Here is a 16,395-nt window from a genome sequence, read left to right on the forward strand (position 1 = left end):
TCATCCGATGATGGACACTTAGGTTGTTTCCATCTCCGGGCTATTGTAAATAGGGCTGCTATGAACATTTTGGTACATGTCTCTTTTTGAATTATGGTTTTCTCAGGGTATATGCCCAGTAGTGGGATTGCTGGGTCATATGGTAGTTCTATTTGTAGTTTTTTAAGGAACCTCCATACCGTTCTCCATAGCGGCTGTACCAATTCACATTCCCACCAGCAGTGCAAGAGTGTTCCCTTTTTTCCACACCCTCTCCAGCATTTATTGTTTCTAGATTTTTTGATGATGGCCATTCTGACTGGTGTGAGATGATATCTCATTGTAGTTTTGATTTGCATTTCTCTAATGAGTAAAGATGTTGAGCATCCTTTCATGTGTTTGTTGGCAGTCTGTATATCTTCTGTGGAGAAATGTCTATTTAGGTCTTCTGCCCATTTTTGGATTGGGTTGTTTGTTTTTTTGTTATTGAGCTGCATGAGCTGCTTATAAATTTTGGAGATTAATCCTTTGTCAGTTGCTTCATTTGCAAATATTTTCTCCCATTCTGAGGGTTGTCTTTTGGTCTTGTTTATGGTTTCCTTTGCTGTGCAAAAGCTTTTAAGTTTCATTAGGTCCCATGTGTTTATTTTTGTCTTTATTTCCATTTCTCTAGGAGGTGGGTCAAAAAGGATCTTGCTGTGATTTATGTCATAGAGTGTTCTGCCTATGTTTTCCTCTAAGAGTTTGATAGTGTCTGGCCTTACATTTAGGTCTTTAATCCATTTTGAGCTTATTTTTGTGTATGGTGTTAGGGAATGATCTAATCTCATACTTTTACATGTCCCTATCCAGTTTTCCCAGCACCACTTATTGAAGAGACTGTCCTTTCTCCACTGTACATTCCTGCCTCCTTTATCAAAGATAAGGTGACCATATGTCCGTGGGTTTAACTCTGGGCTTTCTATCCTGTTCCATTGATCTATCTTTCTGTTTTTGTGCCAGTACCATACTGTCTTGATTACTGTAGCTTTGTAGTATAGTCTGAAGTCAGGGAGCCTGATTCCTCCAGCTCCATTTTTCGTTCTCAAGATTGCTTTGGCTATTCGGGGTCTTTTGTGTTTCCATACAAATTGTGAAATTTTTTGTTCTAGTTCTGTGAAAAATGCCAGTGGTAGTTTGATAGGGATTGCATTGAATCTGTAGATTGCTTTGGGTAGTAGAGTCATTTTCACAATGTTGATTCTTCCAATCCAAGAACATGGTACATCTCTCCATCTATTTGTATCATCTTTAATTTCTTTCATCAGTGTCTTATAATTTTCTGCATACAGGTCTTTTGTCTCCTTAGGTAGGTTTATTCCTAGATATTTTATTCTTTTTGTTGCAATGGTAAATGGGAGTGTTTCCTTGATTTCACTTTCAGATTTTTCATCATCAGTATATAGGAATGCCAGAGATTTCTGTGCATTAATTTTGTATCCTGCAACTTTACCAAATTCATTGATTAACTCTAGTAGTTTTCTGGTAGCATCTTTAGGATTCTCTATGTATAGGATCATGTCATCTGCAAACAGTGACAGCTTTACTTCTTCTTTTCCAATTTGGATTCCTTTTATTTCCTTTTCTTCTCTGATTGCTGTGGCTAAAACTTCCAAAACTAGGTTGAATAAGAGTGGTGAAAGTGGGCAACCTTGTCTAGTTCCTGATCTTAGTGGAAATGGTTTCAGTTTTTCACCATTGAGGACGATGCTGGCTGTGGGTTTGTCATATATGGCCTTTATTATGTTGAGGAAAGTTCCCTCTATGCCTACTTTCTGCAGGGTTTTTATCATAAATGGGTGTTGAATTTTGTCGAAAGCTTTCTCTGCATCTATTGAGATGATCATATGGTTTTTCTCCTTCAGTTTGTTAATATGGTGTATCACGTTGATTGATTTGCGTACATTGAAGAATCCTTGCATTCCTGGAATAAACCCCACTTGATCATGGTGTATGATCCTTTTAATGTGCTGTTGGATTCTGTTTGCTAGTATTTTGTTGAGGATTTTTGCATCTATGTTCATCAGTGATATTGGCCTGTAGTTTTCTTTCTTTGTGACATCCTTGCCTGGTTTTGGTATCAAGGTGATGGTGGCCTCGTAGAATGAGTTTGGGAGTGTTCCTCCCTCTGCTATATTTTGGAAGAGTTTCAGAAGGACAGGTGTTAGCTCTTCTCTAAATGCTTGATAGAATTCGCCTGTGAAGCCATCTGGTCCTGGGCTTTTGTTTGTTGGAAGATTTTTTATCACAGTTTCAATTTCAGTGCTTGTGATTGGTCTGTTCATATTTTCTATTTCTTCCTGATTCAGTCTTGGCAGGTTGTGCATTTCTAAGAATTTGTCCATTTCTTCCAGGTTGTCCATTTTATTGGCATAGAGTTGCTTATAGTAATCTCTCATGATCTTTTGTATTTCTGTAGTGTCAGTTGTTACTTCTCCTTTTTCATTTCTAATTCTATTGATTTGAGTCTTCTCCCTTTTTTTCTTGATGAGTCTGGCTAATGGTTTATCAATTTTGTTTATCTTCTCAAAGAACCAGCTTTTAGTTTTATTGATCTTTGCTATCGTTTCCTTCATTTCTTTTTCATTTATTTCTGATCTGATTTTTATGATTTCTTTCCTTCTGCTAACTTTGGGATGTTTTTGTTCTTCTTTCTCTAATTGCTTTAGGTGCAAGGTTAGGTTGTTTATTCGAGATGTTTCCTGTTTCTTAAGGTGGGATTGTATTGCTATAAACTTCCCTCTTAGAACTGCTTTTGCTGCATCCCATAGGTTTTGGGTCGTCGTGTCTCCATTGTCATTTGTTTCTAGGTATTTTTTAATTTCCTCTTTGATTCCTTCAGTGATCACTTCGTTATTAAGTAGTGTATTGTTTAGCCTCCATGTGTTTGTATTTTTTACAGCTCTTTTCCTGTAATTGATATCTAGTCTCATAGCATTGTGGTCGGAAAAGATACTTGATACAATTTCAATTTTCTTAAATTTACCAAGGCTTGATTTGTGACCCAAGATATGATCTATCCTGGAGAATGTTCCATGAGCACTTGAGAAAAATGTGTATTCTGTTGTTTTTGGATGGAATGTCCTATAAATATCAATTAAGTCCATCTTGTTTAATGTATCATTTAAAGCTTGTGTTTCCTTATTTATTTTCATTTTGGATGATCTGTCCATTGGTGAAAGTGGGGTGTTAAAGTCCCCTACTATGATTGTGTTACTGTCGATTTCTCCTTTTATGGCTGTTAGTATTTGCCTTATGTATTGAGGTGCTCCTATGTTGGGTGCATAAATATTTACAATTGTTATATCTTCTTCTTGGATCGATCCCTTGATCATTATGTAGTGTCCTTCTTTGTCTCTTCTAGTAGTCCTTATTTTAAAGTCTATTTTGTCTGATATGAGAATTGCTACTCCAGCTTTCTTTTGGTTTCCATTTGCATGGAATATCTTTTTCCATCCCCTTACTTTCAGTCTGTATGTGTCTCTAGGTCTGAAGTGGGTCTCTTGTAGACAGCATATAGATGGGTCTTGTTTTTGTATCCATTCAGCCACTCTGTGTCTTTTGGTGGGAGCATTTAGTCCATTTACATTTAAGGTAATTATCGATATGTATGTTCCTATTCCCATTTTCTTAATTGTTTTGGGTTCATTATTGTAGGTCTTTTACTTCTGTTGTGTTTCTTGCCTAGAGAAGTTCCTTTAGCATTTGTTGTAAAGCTGGTTTGGTGGTGCTGAACTCTCTCAGCTTTTGCTTGTCTGTAAACGTTTTAATTTCTCCATCAAATCTGAATGAGATCCTTGCTGGGTAGAGTAATCTTGGTTGCAGGTTTTTCTCCTTCATCACTTTAAGTATGTCCTGCCACTCCCTTCTGGCTTGTAGAGTTTCTGCTGAGAGATCAGCTGTTATCCTGATGGGGATTCCCTTGTGTGTTATTTGTTGTTTTTGCCTTGCTGCTTTTAATATGATTTCTTTGTGTTTAATTTTTGACAGTTTGATTAATATGTGTCTTGGCGTATTTCTCCTTGGATTTATTCTGTATGGGACTCTCTGTGCCTCCTGGACTTGATTAACTATTTCCTTTCCCATATTAGGGAAGTTTTCAACTATAATTTCTTCAAATATTTTCTCAGTCCCTTTCTTTTTCTCTTCTTCTTCTGGAACCCCTATAATTCGAATGTTGGTGCGTTTAATGTTGTCCCAGAGGTCTCTGAGACTGTCCTCTGTTCTTTTCATTCTTTTTTATTTTGCTCTGCAGCAGTTATTTCCACTATTTTATCTTCCACCTCACTTATCCGTTCTTCTGCCTCAGTTATTCTATTGATCCCATCTAGAGTATTTTTTATTTCATGTATTGTGTTTTTAATCGATGCTTGATTCATCTTTAGTTCTTCTAGGTCCTTGTTAACTCTTTCTTGCATTTTGTCTATTCTATTTCCAAGATTTTGTATCTGGGAAATAGAATCTTGGATCATCTTTACCATCATTATTCTGAATTCTTTTTCAGGTAGAGTGCCTATTACCTCTTCATTTGTTAGGTCTGGTGGGTTTTTATCTTGCTCCTTCTCCTGCTGTGTGTTTTTCTGTCTTCTCATTTTGCTTATGTTACTGTGTTTGGGGTCTCCTTTTTGCAGGCTGCAGTTTCGTAGTTCCTGTTGTTTTTGGTGTCTGTCCCCAGTGGCTAAGGTTGGTTTAGTGGGTTGTGTAGGCTTCCTGGTGGAGGGGACTAGTGCCTGTGTTCTGGTGGATGAGGCTGGATCTTGTCTTTCTGGTGGGCAGGTCCACGTCTGGTGGTGTGTTTTGGGGTGTCTGTGGACTTTTTATGATTTTAGGCCACCTCTCTGCTAATGGGTGGCGTTGTGTTCCTGTCTTGCTAGTTGTTTGGCTTAGGGTGTCCAGCACTGTAGCCTGCTGGTCGTTGAGTGAAGCTGGGTGCTGGTGTTGAGATGGAGATCTCTGGAAGATTTTCGCCGTTTGATATTATGTGGAGCTGGGAGGTCTCTTGTGGACCAGTGTCCTGAAGTTGGCTCTCCCACCTCAGAGGCACAGCACTGACTCCGGGCTCCTCAATTTGGGATGATGTGTTGTCTATTCATGTATTCCACAGATGCAGGGTACATCAAGTTGATTGTGGAGCTTTAATCCGCTGCTTCTGAGGCTGCTGGGAGAGGTTTCCCTTTCTCTTCTTTGTTCTCACAGCTCCTAGGTCTCAGCTTTGGATTTGGCCCCGCCTCTGCGTGTAGGTCGCCGGAGGGCGTCTGTTCTTCGCTCAGATAGGACAGGGTTAAAGGAGCAGCCTCTTCGGGGACTCTGGCTCACTCAGGCCAGGAGGGAGGGAGGGGCACGGAGTGCGGGGCGAGCCTGCAGCGGCAGAGGTCGGCGTGACGTTGCACCAGCCCGAGGCGCGCCGTGCGTTCTCCCAGGGAAGCCGCCCCTGGATCCCAGGACCCCGGCAGTGGCGGGCTGCACAGGCTCCCGGAAGGGCGGTGTGGGCAGTGACCTGCGCTCGCACACAGGCTTCTTGGCGGCGGCAGCAGCAGCCCCAGCGTCCCACGCCTGTCACTGGGCTCCGCGCTTTCAGTCGCGACTCGCGCCCGTCCGTGGAGCCCCTTTAAGCAGCGCTCTTAATCCCCTCTCCTCGCGCACCAGGAAACCAAGAGGGAAGAAAAAGTCTCTTGCCTCTTCGGCAGCTCCAGAGTTTTCCCGGACTCCCTCCCGGCTAGCTGTGGCACATTAGCCCCCTTCAGGCTGAGTTCTCGCCACCAGCCCCAGTCCTCTCCCTGCGCTCTGACCGAAGCTCGAGCCTCAGCTTCCAGCACTGCGTGCCCCGGCGGGCGAGCAGACAAGCCTCTCGGGCTGGTGAGTGCCACTCGGCACCGATCCTCTGTGCGGGAATCTCTCCACTTTGCCCTACCCAGGTATGTGGGGAGTTTCTTGCCTTTTGGGAGGTCTGGGGTCTTCTGCCAGCGTTCAGTAGGTGTTCTGTAGGAGTTGTTCCACGTGTAGCTGTATTTCTGGTGTATCCGTGGGGAGGAAGGTGATCTCCGCGTCTTACTCTTCCGCCATCTTACCCGGAAGTCTGCGGACGTTCTTTAAAATTATCAACAGGCATCACTTAGGAGCTCTGCCCGCCTCCTAAAATTACATTTTTAATCTTACCTTGGCATTCCAAATCTATATATTTATGTATCGCTCTCCACATTAAACTACCAGTTCCTGCAAGCCACATCCAATCTGTGACGGTATCAAATGGGAGCAGGAAAAAAAAAAGATCAAGCTCTTAGAAGTCTGACAAATAACTTAAAATAAGCCAAAAGCCAGTTGTCTACATGAGAAAAGATTTCTGTATCATCACCTGTACTGTAGGATCTCTGACATGCCTTCACTCATCAGGCTGCCATTCTTTCACCCTCCTAGAGCCAGCCCTTTAGAGACCAAGCAGCACTTCTATAATGTTAAGTTACTAAATCAATAAATAGAATTTTATGGCAGAATAGGTTATTGCTGCTTTCTCCCCAGCTATAAAAGTATAAAACATTCAGGTCACAAGCTCTAGGCAAAAGGCCTACATGTTCTCTGAGGCCAATTAATACTGCCTCTTGGCCCATTTTCATGATGTCGTTCATCTGCTCAGTTTGCTACTGCTTGTTGGAACACATATGTCTGTTTTCTCACTAAATCTTTATATACATTTATATTCACTAAAGCTTTATATAATTCAATTGGTTACGTGGCCCTTTCTTGTACTGAAGCTGCTGTGGGTTGGGGTTTGAGTAACTGGAATGTCAAATTTCTGGGTGAGTTGAGAAGCATTAAGCTTTCTTGTATATGGCCTATTTAAATTCATTAGTAATTAATGATAAATCCGTATGCTGCTTTGTAAAATGCAATGTATTTTTACATAATATTCCATTTAATTGACAATCAGACAGTTAGCTTCTGCTTATCCAACGTCATGGTCCTACACTATGCTTATTAATCCAGAAGGTCAAAGATGACAGTTCTTATACAGTTTGAAGAGGTAGACTGAATCAATAAGAATAGTTTAGGATCCTGCTGATAAGTAAGCAAAGCTACTTGTCTGGTTGTTAATGAGGTAATGCCATACAGGATGTCAATGTTCTTGTTTGATAATCCTTATTCTTCATGTCAGCTTTTCTTAACAAAACAAAACGAAACAAAACTGAAGCAATAGATAATGTCTTTTTTTTTTTTTAGTCAATGTCTTTAAAAAAATCAGCTATAGTGTTACAAGTTCTTTACCCAGAGAAGTTGAAAAGAAAAACAAAAAAAGGGACTTCCCTGGTGGCGCACTGTTTAAGAATCTGCCTGGCAATGCAGGGGACACGGGTTCGAGCCCTGGTCCAGAAGATTCCCACATGCTGCAGAGCAACTAAGCCCGTGCACCACAACTACTGAGCCTGCGCTCTAGAGCCCACGAGCCACAACTAGTGAAGCCTGCAAGCCACAACTACTGAAGCTCATGCGCCTAGAGCCTGTGCTCTGCAACAAGAGAAGCCACTGTAATGAGAAGCCTGCACATCACAACAAAGAGTAGCCCCTGCTTGTGGCAACTAGAGAAAGCCCTTGCACAGCAACGAAGACCCAACGCAGCCAATAAATAAATAAATAAACAAACAAAGAAAAACAAAAAAAGACAAAATCATTACAAAGATATAGAAAGGAAGTCTAGTCCAAGGGTAATCTTGACTTTGGTTAGTTATACAGAAACACTAAATATTCACCTAAAATGACTAGAAATGAGTAGCAGAGTTTTCTCCAAGTTAAGGCAACTCATACTAAAAAAAAAAAAATTAGAGCTAATCCTCCCACCGCAGCTTGATGGACATTTCCACATATTTTCAAACACAGACACTACTGAATTATCATACACAGATACGTATATAAGGGTTAACATAAGAGGTGGAGCTGAAGTTGGGGACCCTGGGGAGATCATCTCCTTGGCTAGATGACCCTTTGGGTGGCCTATCACTGTGTGGGCGATAAAGATAGACTAGGTTCTACCTTCTCGGCATGCTTGGCTTCATCTTGATTTTGCTCGGTTTCTTCTACATCTTCTTCATATTGCCCATTGTTCAGAACCCAGGCTGCTGTCCTCTCTACTGGGGACATTGTGGCAGAGTCCACAGGTGACTGAACCTGCGTCAGAAATACCTATTAGCATCTCCAAAAAGAGCTCATCCACAGTTAGGTTTCACAAAGAGAGCTATTCTTAGAAGACGTTATTGTGATCCCTGTTTTCTGTTAAATGTTCCCAGTTCTAAATAATATTTTGTTACTGCAAGGGCTGGTGGTGAGGGAAGAGAATATCCATTTATACAAGGATAAAATATTCTGAAATGTTGTGAATAGAAATCACATCTAAGAACCTGCCTTTTTTTCCCTCCAAAGAGGGAAAGCCAAGGCCTTAAAATTGTTAATTAGTCCAATGGTTTCATTAGGTCATTACCTAATGAAATTACGATGATGACAGAATGAGAGAAAGAAAGCACAAGTTGATGGTTGATTGCTCAGGTGAGGAAACATCTGCTTAACCAGGGATGATCAGGAACCAAGGAACTGATTACTGCTAAACAACTCACAAGTACCCATTTATATATCAGAATGCCAAATTCTTAATTTTCATATCAACCATTTAGGGAAAGAGAAAAAAAAGTGATATTGGTCATTTTTACACACACTGACTTCTTCATGGGTTAACATCACTCAGAAGTCCATATTTTACCAGAAAGTTTCTTGATGAATACAGGATCAAAACAATGGACATCAACATAGCCTAAGGGATATTTCTATCCAGTTAGGATAGCTAGATACATTGCCCTTTTCCAATAGATATACAGAGTGATAAGAATTCTGGCTTTGAGTAGCAATTCTGCTACTTACATTGTCACTTAATCTCTTAAATACTTTTTTCCAAATCTATTGAATAGGGCTACCACCACCATCACCACCAATCCTGACAATCTCCCAGGGAGTTCTAAGGACTGAACAATATAATGTATGTGAAAGTTCTTTGGAAACTATGGAGTACTATAAAGCTTAGATGTTATTACTGTATTTATGCTTAGAAAACTGGCCCTGGATATGACAATTTATATTGGGCTACTGAACATTAGTGCTTTCTCCATAAACAGTGCTGGAAATAGACAACAAATTCTTTTTCTCTGCCTTTCTTGAGAGAAAGAGAGAGAGATAGGCAGAACAAAGCATTTTTATGTGATTTAGCCTTTTTATAATTAAAATGAGTTTCTATTTTGAGGACCAATACTCTATAAATAATTGGAAGGGAATTTTCTCTCCCATGCAGAGCTATGTACCTTAAGAATCTTTATGTCACTTTGGAATAAAACCCGGTTAAACTCTAAATATATAGATATTTTAAAATAAGGGGTATCTTGATGACTTTGAGATTTAGAAAGACTAGATGAAAAAAATTGGTTGCAGAGACAAAAAGGTTACTTGGGAGAGACTTTAAAAAATATTCATACAAAAGTAGTATGAGGGTATTTCCTAAAGGTTTGAAGAAGAACCTGGTTTGGCTGATTTACAAACAGATTACAGATACATATCGATAAAAAACAGCTTCATGCCTGAGGCACACACAAGCAACAGTGAACGAACTTTTAGAAATTCCTTCTTTAAAGCCATTTTCTCCACTGTGTCAAGAAAAACATAAACATGTCTTAAACTTCAGTACCCTCAGTTCTTAAAATGTCTACCTTCATCTCCACTATGGTAGGTAGGCTTCTTATACTTCATTCATTTGTGTATCATTCTCATTATTTTTGTCATAACCACGTTGTCACTGATATATTATTTATCATCTCTTTAAAACAACCTTTTTCAGTTAGCTAAGTCCTTATGCTAAGCAATATTATCAGTAAAATCATGAGTTTAATGTTATATATATTACAAATTTATAAATACATTTTATATTATATTTTTCTAATATGTATTAAAATAATTAAATGATTGATTAAATACCTTGTATATTTAAATAATTTTTAGTATCACACTTTGGAAACACTGATCTATATAGTATCATTTATATTAAAAAAGATAATAATTATCTACTTCAAAAGTTATTATGAGAAACAAATGAGATAGCATGTAAAAGCAGTTTGTAAACTACAAGGTACTTCACACACACACACACACACACACACACACACACACACACACACCCCTCCCCTAGTTCTCCCCCTACTGGATTTTGAAAGCAGAGCACAATAAATTGCTTTAGTATTTAGAGAAAAATAGTTTAAAAAGGGGTTTAGGTTTTTATTTGATATATGTACACCTGAAAGGCAAAATATTGTGGTTCTGAGTCTTTAAAAATTAATAGAAAGTCAATACTTAAAGGAGACAAATGCCTTTTTAATTTTAGAATCTTATTCCTTTACCATATAGGGCACAGGAGAGGTGCTTTTCTGTGAAACCAGGATTTTCTATTCAGCTGCTGCTTGAGATAAAGTAGCCACTAAAATGAATAACTTTAACGTTTGGAATTTATAACTTCAAGGAAGCTAATTCAGTAGCTTTCTGCTTTATAGTTAACAATATGTTGTTTGCAAGAACTTTCTTCCCCTGTGATTTGTTACGAGTAACTATTTTTGAGTGCCAATAAATGCACTACAAGCTAATAGTATCCCTAAGAACATACTAAAGAGAGGTCTTAGTCCCTAAAAGCATATTAAAAACAACTTCTTAGGTAATCTAGGCATAAAATGTAAAATGAGAAGCTGTAAAAACAAAGAGTTGGTTCATTTCACTGGTGTCGGTGGTAGCTACCATATCTTCAGAAGGACTAACAATGTCCAGTGAATTATGAGACAGTGTACAATGGGAACTGGGCATTCCAGTCTATTCCTATTTTATTGGTTGAATCTGTTTTTCAACCACTCCTCATATACCCTAGCACTTTGCATGGCATACGGTAAGTGGTCAATAAGTTTTAAAAAAATAAATCAGACTAATATAACTATTCCTTGTATTTACGATAAAACCTTTATATAATTATAAAGAGCAGAAAAGTAATATTGAACAAATCAGAAACAGTTTTATCTACATTGAAGACTATGGAGGTGATTTTTATTTCAAAAATTTTTTCAGAATTATTTTTTATTGTACTATGTTCTTCATATGAAAAAACTGTATACTGTCTTTTACATCTATTTGATTGATCTTCTGAATGCTGGTCTTATTTTCTGATTAGACTGTCAACCCTTGAAGCATGGCACCATATATCATAGAATTTTTTTCTTTTGGAATTAGTGACTATGTCATTGCACAATTGATGCTCAATAAAATATTATTCATTTATTATTACTTTGGATTCTCTTTAGAATTCATTACCAAAGTATAATTTATTACTAAGAGAAGGATACCCTATGTTTTTCCTCTAATCCTTTGGAAGTACATCAAAGGCTTTTCCTCAGTGATTGTTCTATCTCCTTTATAAGCTGGATAGATAACAAAATTTATTACCTCTAGTTTATAGTCAAAGAAATTGAGAAAAGAGGTTGGTAAATGGTTCAGGTGCCATCTTGCTTAGCTATAGCCTTAAGAAGAGCATTTTCTCCATTGACTTCCAACAGTGGATCATTAAAGAAAATGAAGGATGAAAAAGACAAAATGAAAAGGAGCCCGGATTCCTATTAGGAATATCACCCTTTTGAGATAAAGCTTTTATAGGGTTTCTCTGGGAAAAATAATAACACTTTAGGGCAAAAGGGCCCGAGAAAGCAGTTTCACTGATCCTACAGTTAGCCTGGCTATGCTGAGGATGACTGAGAACAGGCCGGTTCCCTGTTTATTTACTAGATATAAATAAGACTTGTTGCTTTCAGCTTCTCCATAGTCTGAAATAGTCAGGTTCCCATAAATGAATAACACTTTTGCTATCAACACCAAAGAAAGAGCTGAGTAAATTAGTAAGTAAACTCTGAGAATCCTTGAAGAGGTTGGTTAGGAGAGGGTTCAACAAATCCAAATGTGAAAACTGTAGCATCATTCTGATAGGCTTGTCAAATACCTATTTAAAAAGCCTCTTCAAATTAGAATTTCTAAGGTTAGGTAACGCTATAATCTGAACAACTCATATATTGTAAATAGAGTCTGTTATGTGCACAGAGTACATGATACACAAAAAAACAAGATGGAGAGGAAAATGATTAAAAAGAAATCCAAACAGAGGCCGAAAAGGGTCAAAAAATTCCTTCTCTGTAGAACTAGGATTTTATTTCCTTCCTACTCAGCAAATGGAGAAGACTGAAGCTAGTTACACTGCCAACAATGGCCGCTCCTTTGTGCTAAGATACAAGTGGAATTTGCATGGGACAAAACCTCCAATAATTACAAGTGCCGGCAGAACAATCCCCACAAAGAAATCCTCCAGTTTTGGGGAAAGAAGAATTCCCCAACACAATTTGCAATTAAAATATGTAAAGGAATTTATGTAAAAAATGTGCTGATTATATAGAACATCAGAGGCTTCATGGGAGTGAGATGAGAAAGGCAAGCAAGAAAGATAAGGAACAAAAAAAAATAATAAGTTTGAAAGAATAAAACATCTGCATAGAAACAGCCAGTGTAGAAAAAACAGAAAATTGAGCAATCAAAATACAGTGATTTATGGTTTAACTGGTATGACAGTGGCAGCACCAGCAAAGGCACAAACAGGGCTGAATATGTAAAGCTGTGCTGTGGCTATGCCCCACTTCATGCCAACATAACATAGACATTCCCAAGCTCATTAATGGCTATGGCTCAAAAGTATTTTAATTGGTTGTCTGAAGACCATATATGCATTTCCTACCTCCCATCTATCCGGACAGCTTTCTATTCACACACAGAAACACGTAGTGCTTATATGATAGGTGTTATATTTTCCTACAGCACAGATATTATAAATGACAATTGGTTTCAGGTGATCACACAAAAGGCTATTTAATTTACAATATCTATAAACAGTCAGTCTGAGTCATGGGTCCTGGGAATTGAGGACAACATGATACAGGAGGGAAGGGTGAGCATTCGTCTTTTCTCTCCAGGGCTGGGACTAAGTCCACCTTTGAAAAGTAGGCCGAGGGCCCGCCCTGTGCCCTGTCTTGCCCCTCTCTGCCAATCTGATATTCTTCTCTACTCCTTACCTCATCCTCAGGGCCTTCAAGCTGCACTAAACCTGCACGTAGACATCTGCCTCCACACAGTACTGCATCTCTAAAATTACTTATCTTGGGGCTTCCCTGGTGGCGCAGTGGTTGAGAGTCCGCCTGCCGATGCAGGGGACACGGGTTCGTGCCCCGATCCCGGAAGATCCCACATGCCGCAGAGCGGCTGGGCCCGCGAGCCATGGCCGCGGAGCCTGTGTGTCCGGAGCCTGTGCTCCGCAACGGGAGAGGCCACAGCAGTGAGAGGCCCGCGTACAGCAAAAAAAAAAAAAAAAAAAAAAAAAAAAAAAAAAATAAAATAAAATTACTTATCTTTCTTTTCTCCTCTCAATCAACAATTTAATTCTCTGAAAGGGGTTGATCTCAACTAGAAGCTAGCATAAAATCAAAGTATGGAAACTAATTCACAATAAAGTGGGAAAGACTGATAGCCTCCTAATGTAAATTAAATGGACATATATGACATATATATAAAAAAGCATTTTCATTTAAAGAAAAGATTATATAATATAATCATTATGTAAATTAACAGAGTATAATCTTTTTTCCTTTTCTTTAAATGAAAATGTGTATTAAATCAAATGAATTGGTGAAATTTGGGGAAATATAACAAAATAAAAATGAAAAATTTAAGACTGAAGAAAAAGTTTATTTCTCAGGAAAGAATTGACCAACTAGGAGGTTTTGCCCAGGAAGTTGGCTACCAGAATCAGCTTAAGTTTTTCATCCCTTCTTCTACTTCTGTATCTAAGGATTCTGTAAATGTTCTAATTTTTTTTTTAAACAATAACTATCAAAGTAGGGGCAAGGGCTCTGGCCACAGCAGAGTGGTGGCAGAAGCAGCCCAATCAGTAAATGCCTACCTATAAAAACGCAAATATACTAAAGAGATACATTGGAGGTCTCACTGCAGTCTCCTCTGACCAGTGATTCTGCTGACAAAAGGATTTGTCATAGAACTCTTCTAATCACAAAGCTCCCTAATACAAATAAAGTAGGGTTAGGTTTCAAAAAAAATTCAACAAAGCTTTTTTTAGGAGAAAAATCTTTTTTAGATGAAAGTAAGATATGTATATATGCATTCATAAGGTTCTTAGTTTATTTCAAGAGCAAATATGGATTGGTGCCTCAAAATGTAATCTGTAAAGAAGAGGTGATAAAATTCTTAAGGAACATTTTTATTTGTGAAGAAAAAAGTTTGATAATCTTATATTAAATTTAGGTGAGACACGAGCTGGGCTTGTCCATGTAAATAGAAATATAAGAGATTTTCATAAATGTTTAGAGAATACTTGTCAACCACCTGTGTTTCTATCTTTTTACCTCTCTCCTTTACCTTGCTTCTATAGGTGTTCAGTTGTTTATTTTTCTAGCCATTTCCAGGAAAAGGCACACGGGGACTTACTACTTCCAGAGGGAGTTGGGGGATGGAGTAGAGAGCAGTTACATTAAACTCCTGGCTGAAAGTGCAAAACTTTATTCTGGAAACTTAAGAAAAAAAATTAAGGAGGATTAATGTCCAGATTCCCAAAATATATCCTAGTTGATTCGGCCTGTAGATTCACAGCTTAAGTGTCTAATTATTACTCAACATCACAGATTGTTCTCAGTGCTGAGATCACAGCTCTGCTGCTTGAAGAGACAGAAAGGCCCCTGGAGTGGTTGTTACAGTCTCCTAAGAGTAATGAGGCAAGCTACATTCTGCTGCCTCATCTAGCCAGAAGCCTCCCAAACTTTTCATTTCCTCTTCCATTAAAAGGTGGCAAAAAATAGTTTTAAGTGGAAACCCTGCTAGCAATTGGATTTCTCAATGATTTATATATAAAGAACCGAGGAAACAGTTGGACCAAGAACCTGGCAGCCCCCTCCAGCACTCACCCCTACCTGCTGTGTCTGCTGTCTCTGGATCGCTCTCACTTTGGGAACAGGGCTTTCTCTGGAGGAAGAGGACTGCTGCCGGGACCGGCTCCCATTTTGCACAGGTTCGGCCACCAAAGCCGCAGATGCCAGTGACATGCTCCCGGTGCTACGTAGGGAAGCACTGTGTGGCAGGGATGGTGGGGCTTTGGCTCGGGCACCTAGCCCAGCCTGGTCCATTTTTCGGATCTGGGCCTGCCCCGTGCTATTCTGCCGTGGCAGAGCAAGAGGTATGTGTCTGTCCGACACAGTGTGCCGCCTGGAGAAGTCCTCACTCTGAGTGCTACGTTTGGTGAAATCTTCCATGCTGCTATTGCTGGGTCCACTGAGTTTGAAGTCTTCACTGTTACTTTGGCTCCTGGAACTGGCAGTGCTTAGGTTCTCCAAACTGGAATCCACAGAGGCCTTTGGCATTGCTGGAATTGGGTTATTGAGGTGATAGACAGGGTTCTGGAATGACAAGGGCTGGAGGCTGCCTGGCTGGTTCAAGGCTGGGTGCAGGGGCCTTCGCACTTGGGGTGCACTCTGGGGAGTGCTCTGGGTTTCCCGAAGTTGTTTGATGCTGGCCACCTGGGTTATGGAAAGTTGGCTTCCAGTCAGGCGCATCGGCACATCAAGCATGACAGACGCATGCTCCACTTGGGCGGCATGAGTGTCCTGAAGGTCCATGAGGGAGATGCTCCGGCCATTAGGAAGGCTACTTTCCTTTTCATCCTTTTCAGAGTAAGTCATGCTCTGGGAGGAGGCTTGCTGAACCAGCAATAACGTTTTCCCTCTGAAATAGCTATCTGTGTTGTCCTGGCTTGGAGATTTTAGTTTATGCAAATCACTGTGGAAAAGGAAAGGACCCTTAATTACTCCTGAGGCAAATTCAACAGAGTTAAGATTCCTCAACTCAAGCACATGAACTCTTCAGAAGGCTCAGAGGTCTGGTGTGGATACTTACACTGGTTTCTAAACACAGATTTCATCATCACAATTCTTAGGATAAGATCCAACATTTTTAGTTTTTCTTCAAAGGTGAAGAATAACACTGTGTAGACCACTCCATCCCTGTCTTAGATTTTTACTAGAATTCCAATCATTTCCTAGTTAGGTTTTAAACCTCCCAAGGTATTCTAATTCATAGTTAATTGGTTCTGTCTAAACCTTCGAGAAGCCCTTAGTGCACAACCAAAGGGTCCCTACTAAAGGCACAAATCTTGCCAATACAGAAAACAAAGTCTAAGCATCAACACTGTATCTACCTGTCCAGCTGACACAGCCAGCT

The 16,395-nt window shown here is 39.5% G+C and overlaps 1 protein-coding gene across 9 annotated transcripts in view; it reads right to left on the reverse strand.

Annotated features, from left to right (window-relative positions):
* Positions 1–16,395, reverse strand: part of RASAL2 (RAS protein activator like 2) — a gene marked incomplete at its 5' end in the record, with an annotated part of 387,226 nt that overhangs the window by 13,328 nt on the left and 357,503 nt on the right. For 5 of the 9 annotated variants that reach the window (XM_082612736.1, XM_082612732.1, XM_082612730.1 and 2 more), the window contains 2 exons: positions 8,041–8,175; positions 15,087–15,954. In XM_082612736.1, coding sequence (XP_082468862.1) covers positions 8,041–8,175; positions 15,087–15,954 — 1,003 coding nt within the window. The remainder of the gene's footprint in view (positions 1–8,040; positions 8,176–15,086; positions 15,955–16,395) is intronic. The other 4 variants (XM_082612733.1, XM_082612731.1, XM_082612729.1 and 1 more) reach the window with 1 other exon arrangement.

Source organism: Mesoplodon mirus (assembly GCF_964341445.2).
Source record: "Mesoplodon mirus genome assembly, chromosome: 3".
Classification (NCBI taxonomy): domain Eukaryota; kingdom Metazoa; phylum Chordata; class Mammalia; order Artiodactyla; family Ziphiidae; genus Mesoplodon; species Mesoplodon mirus.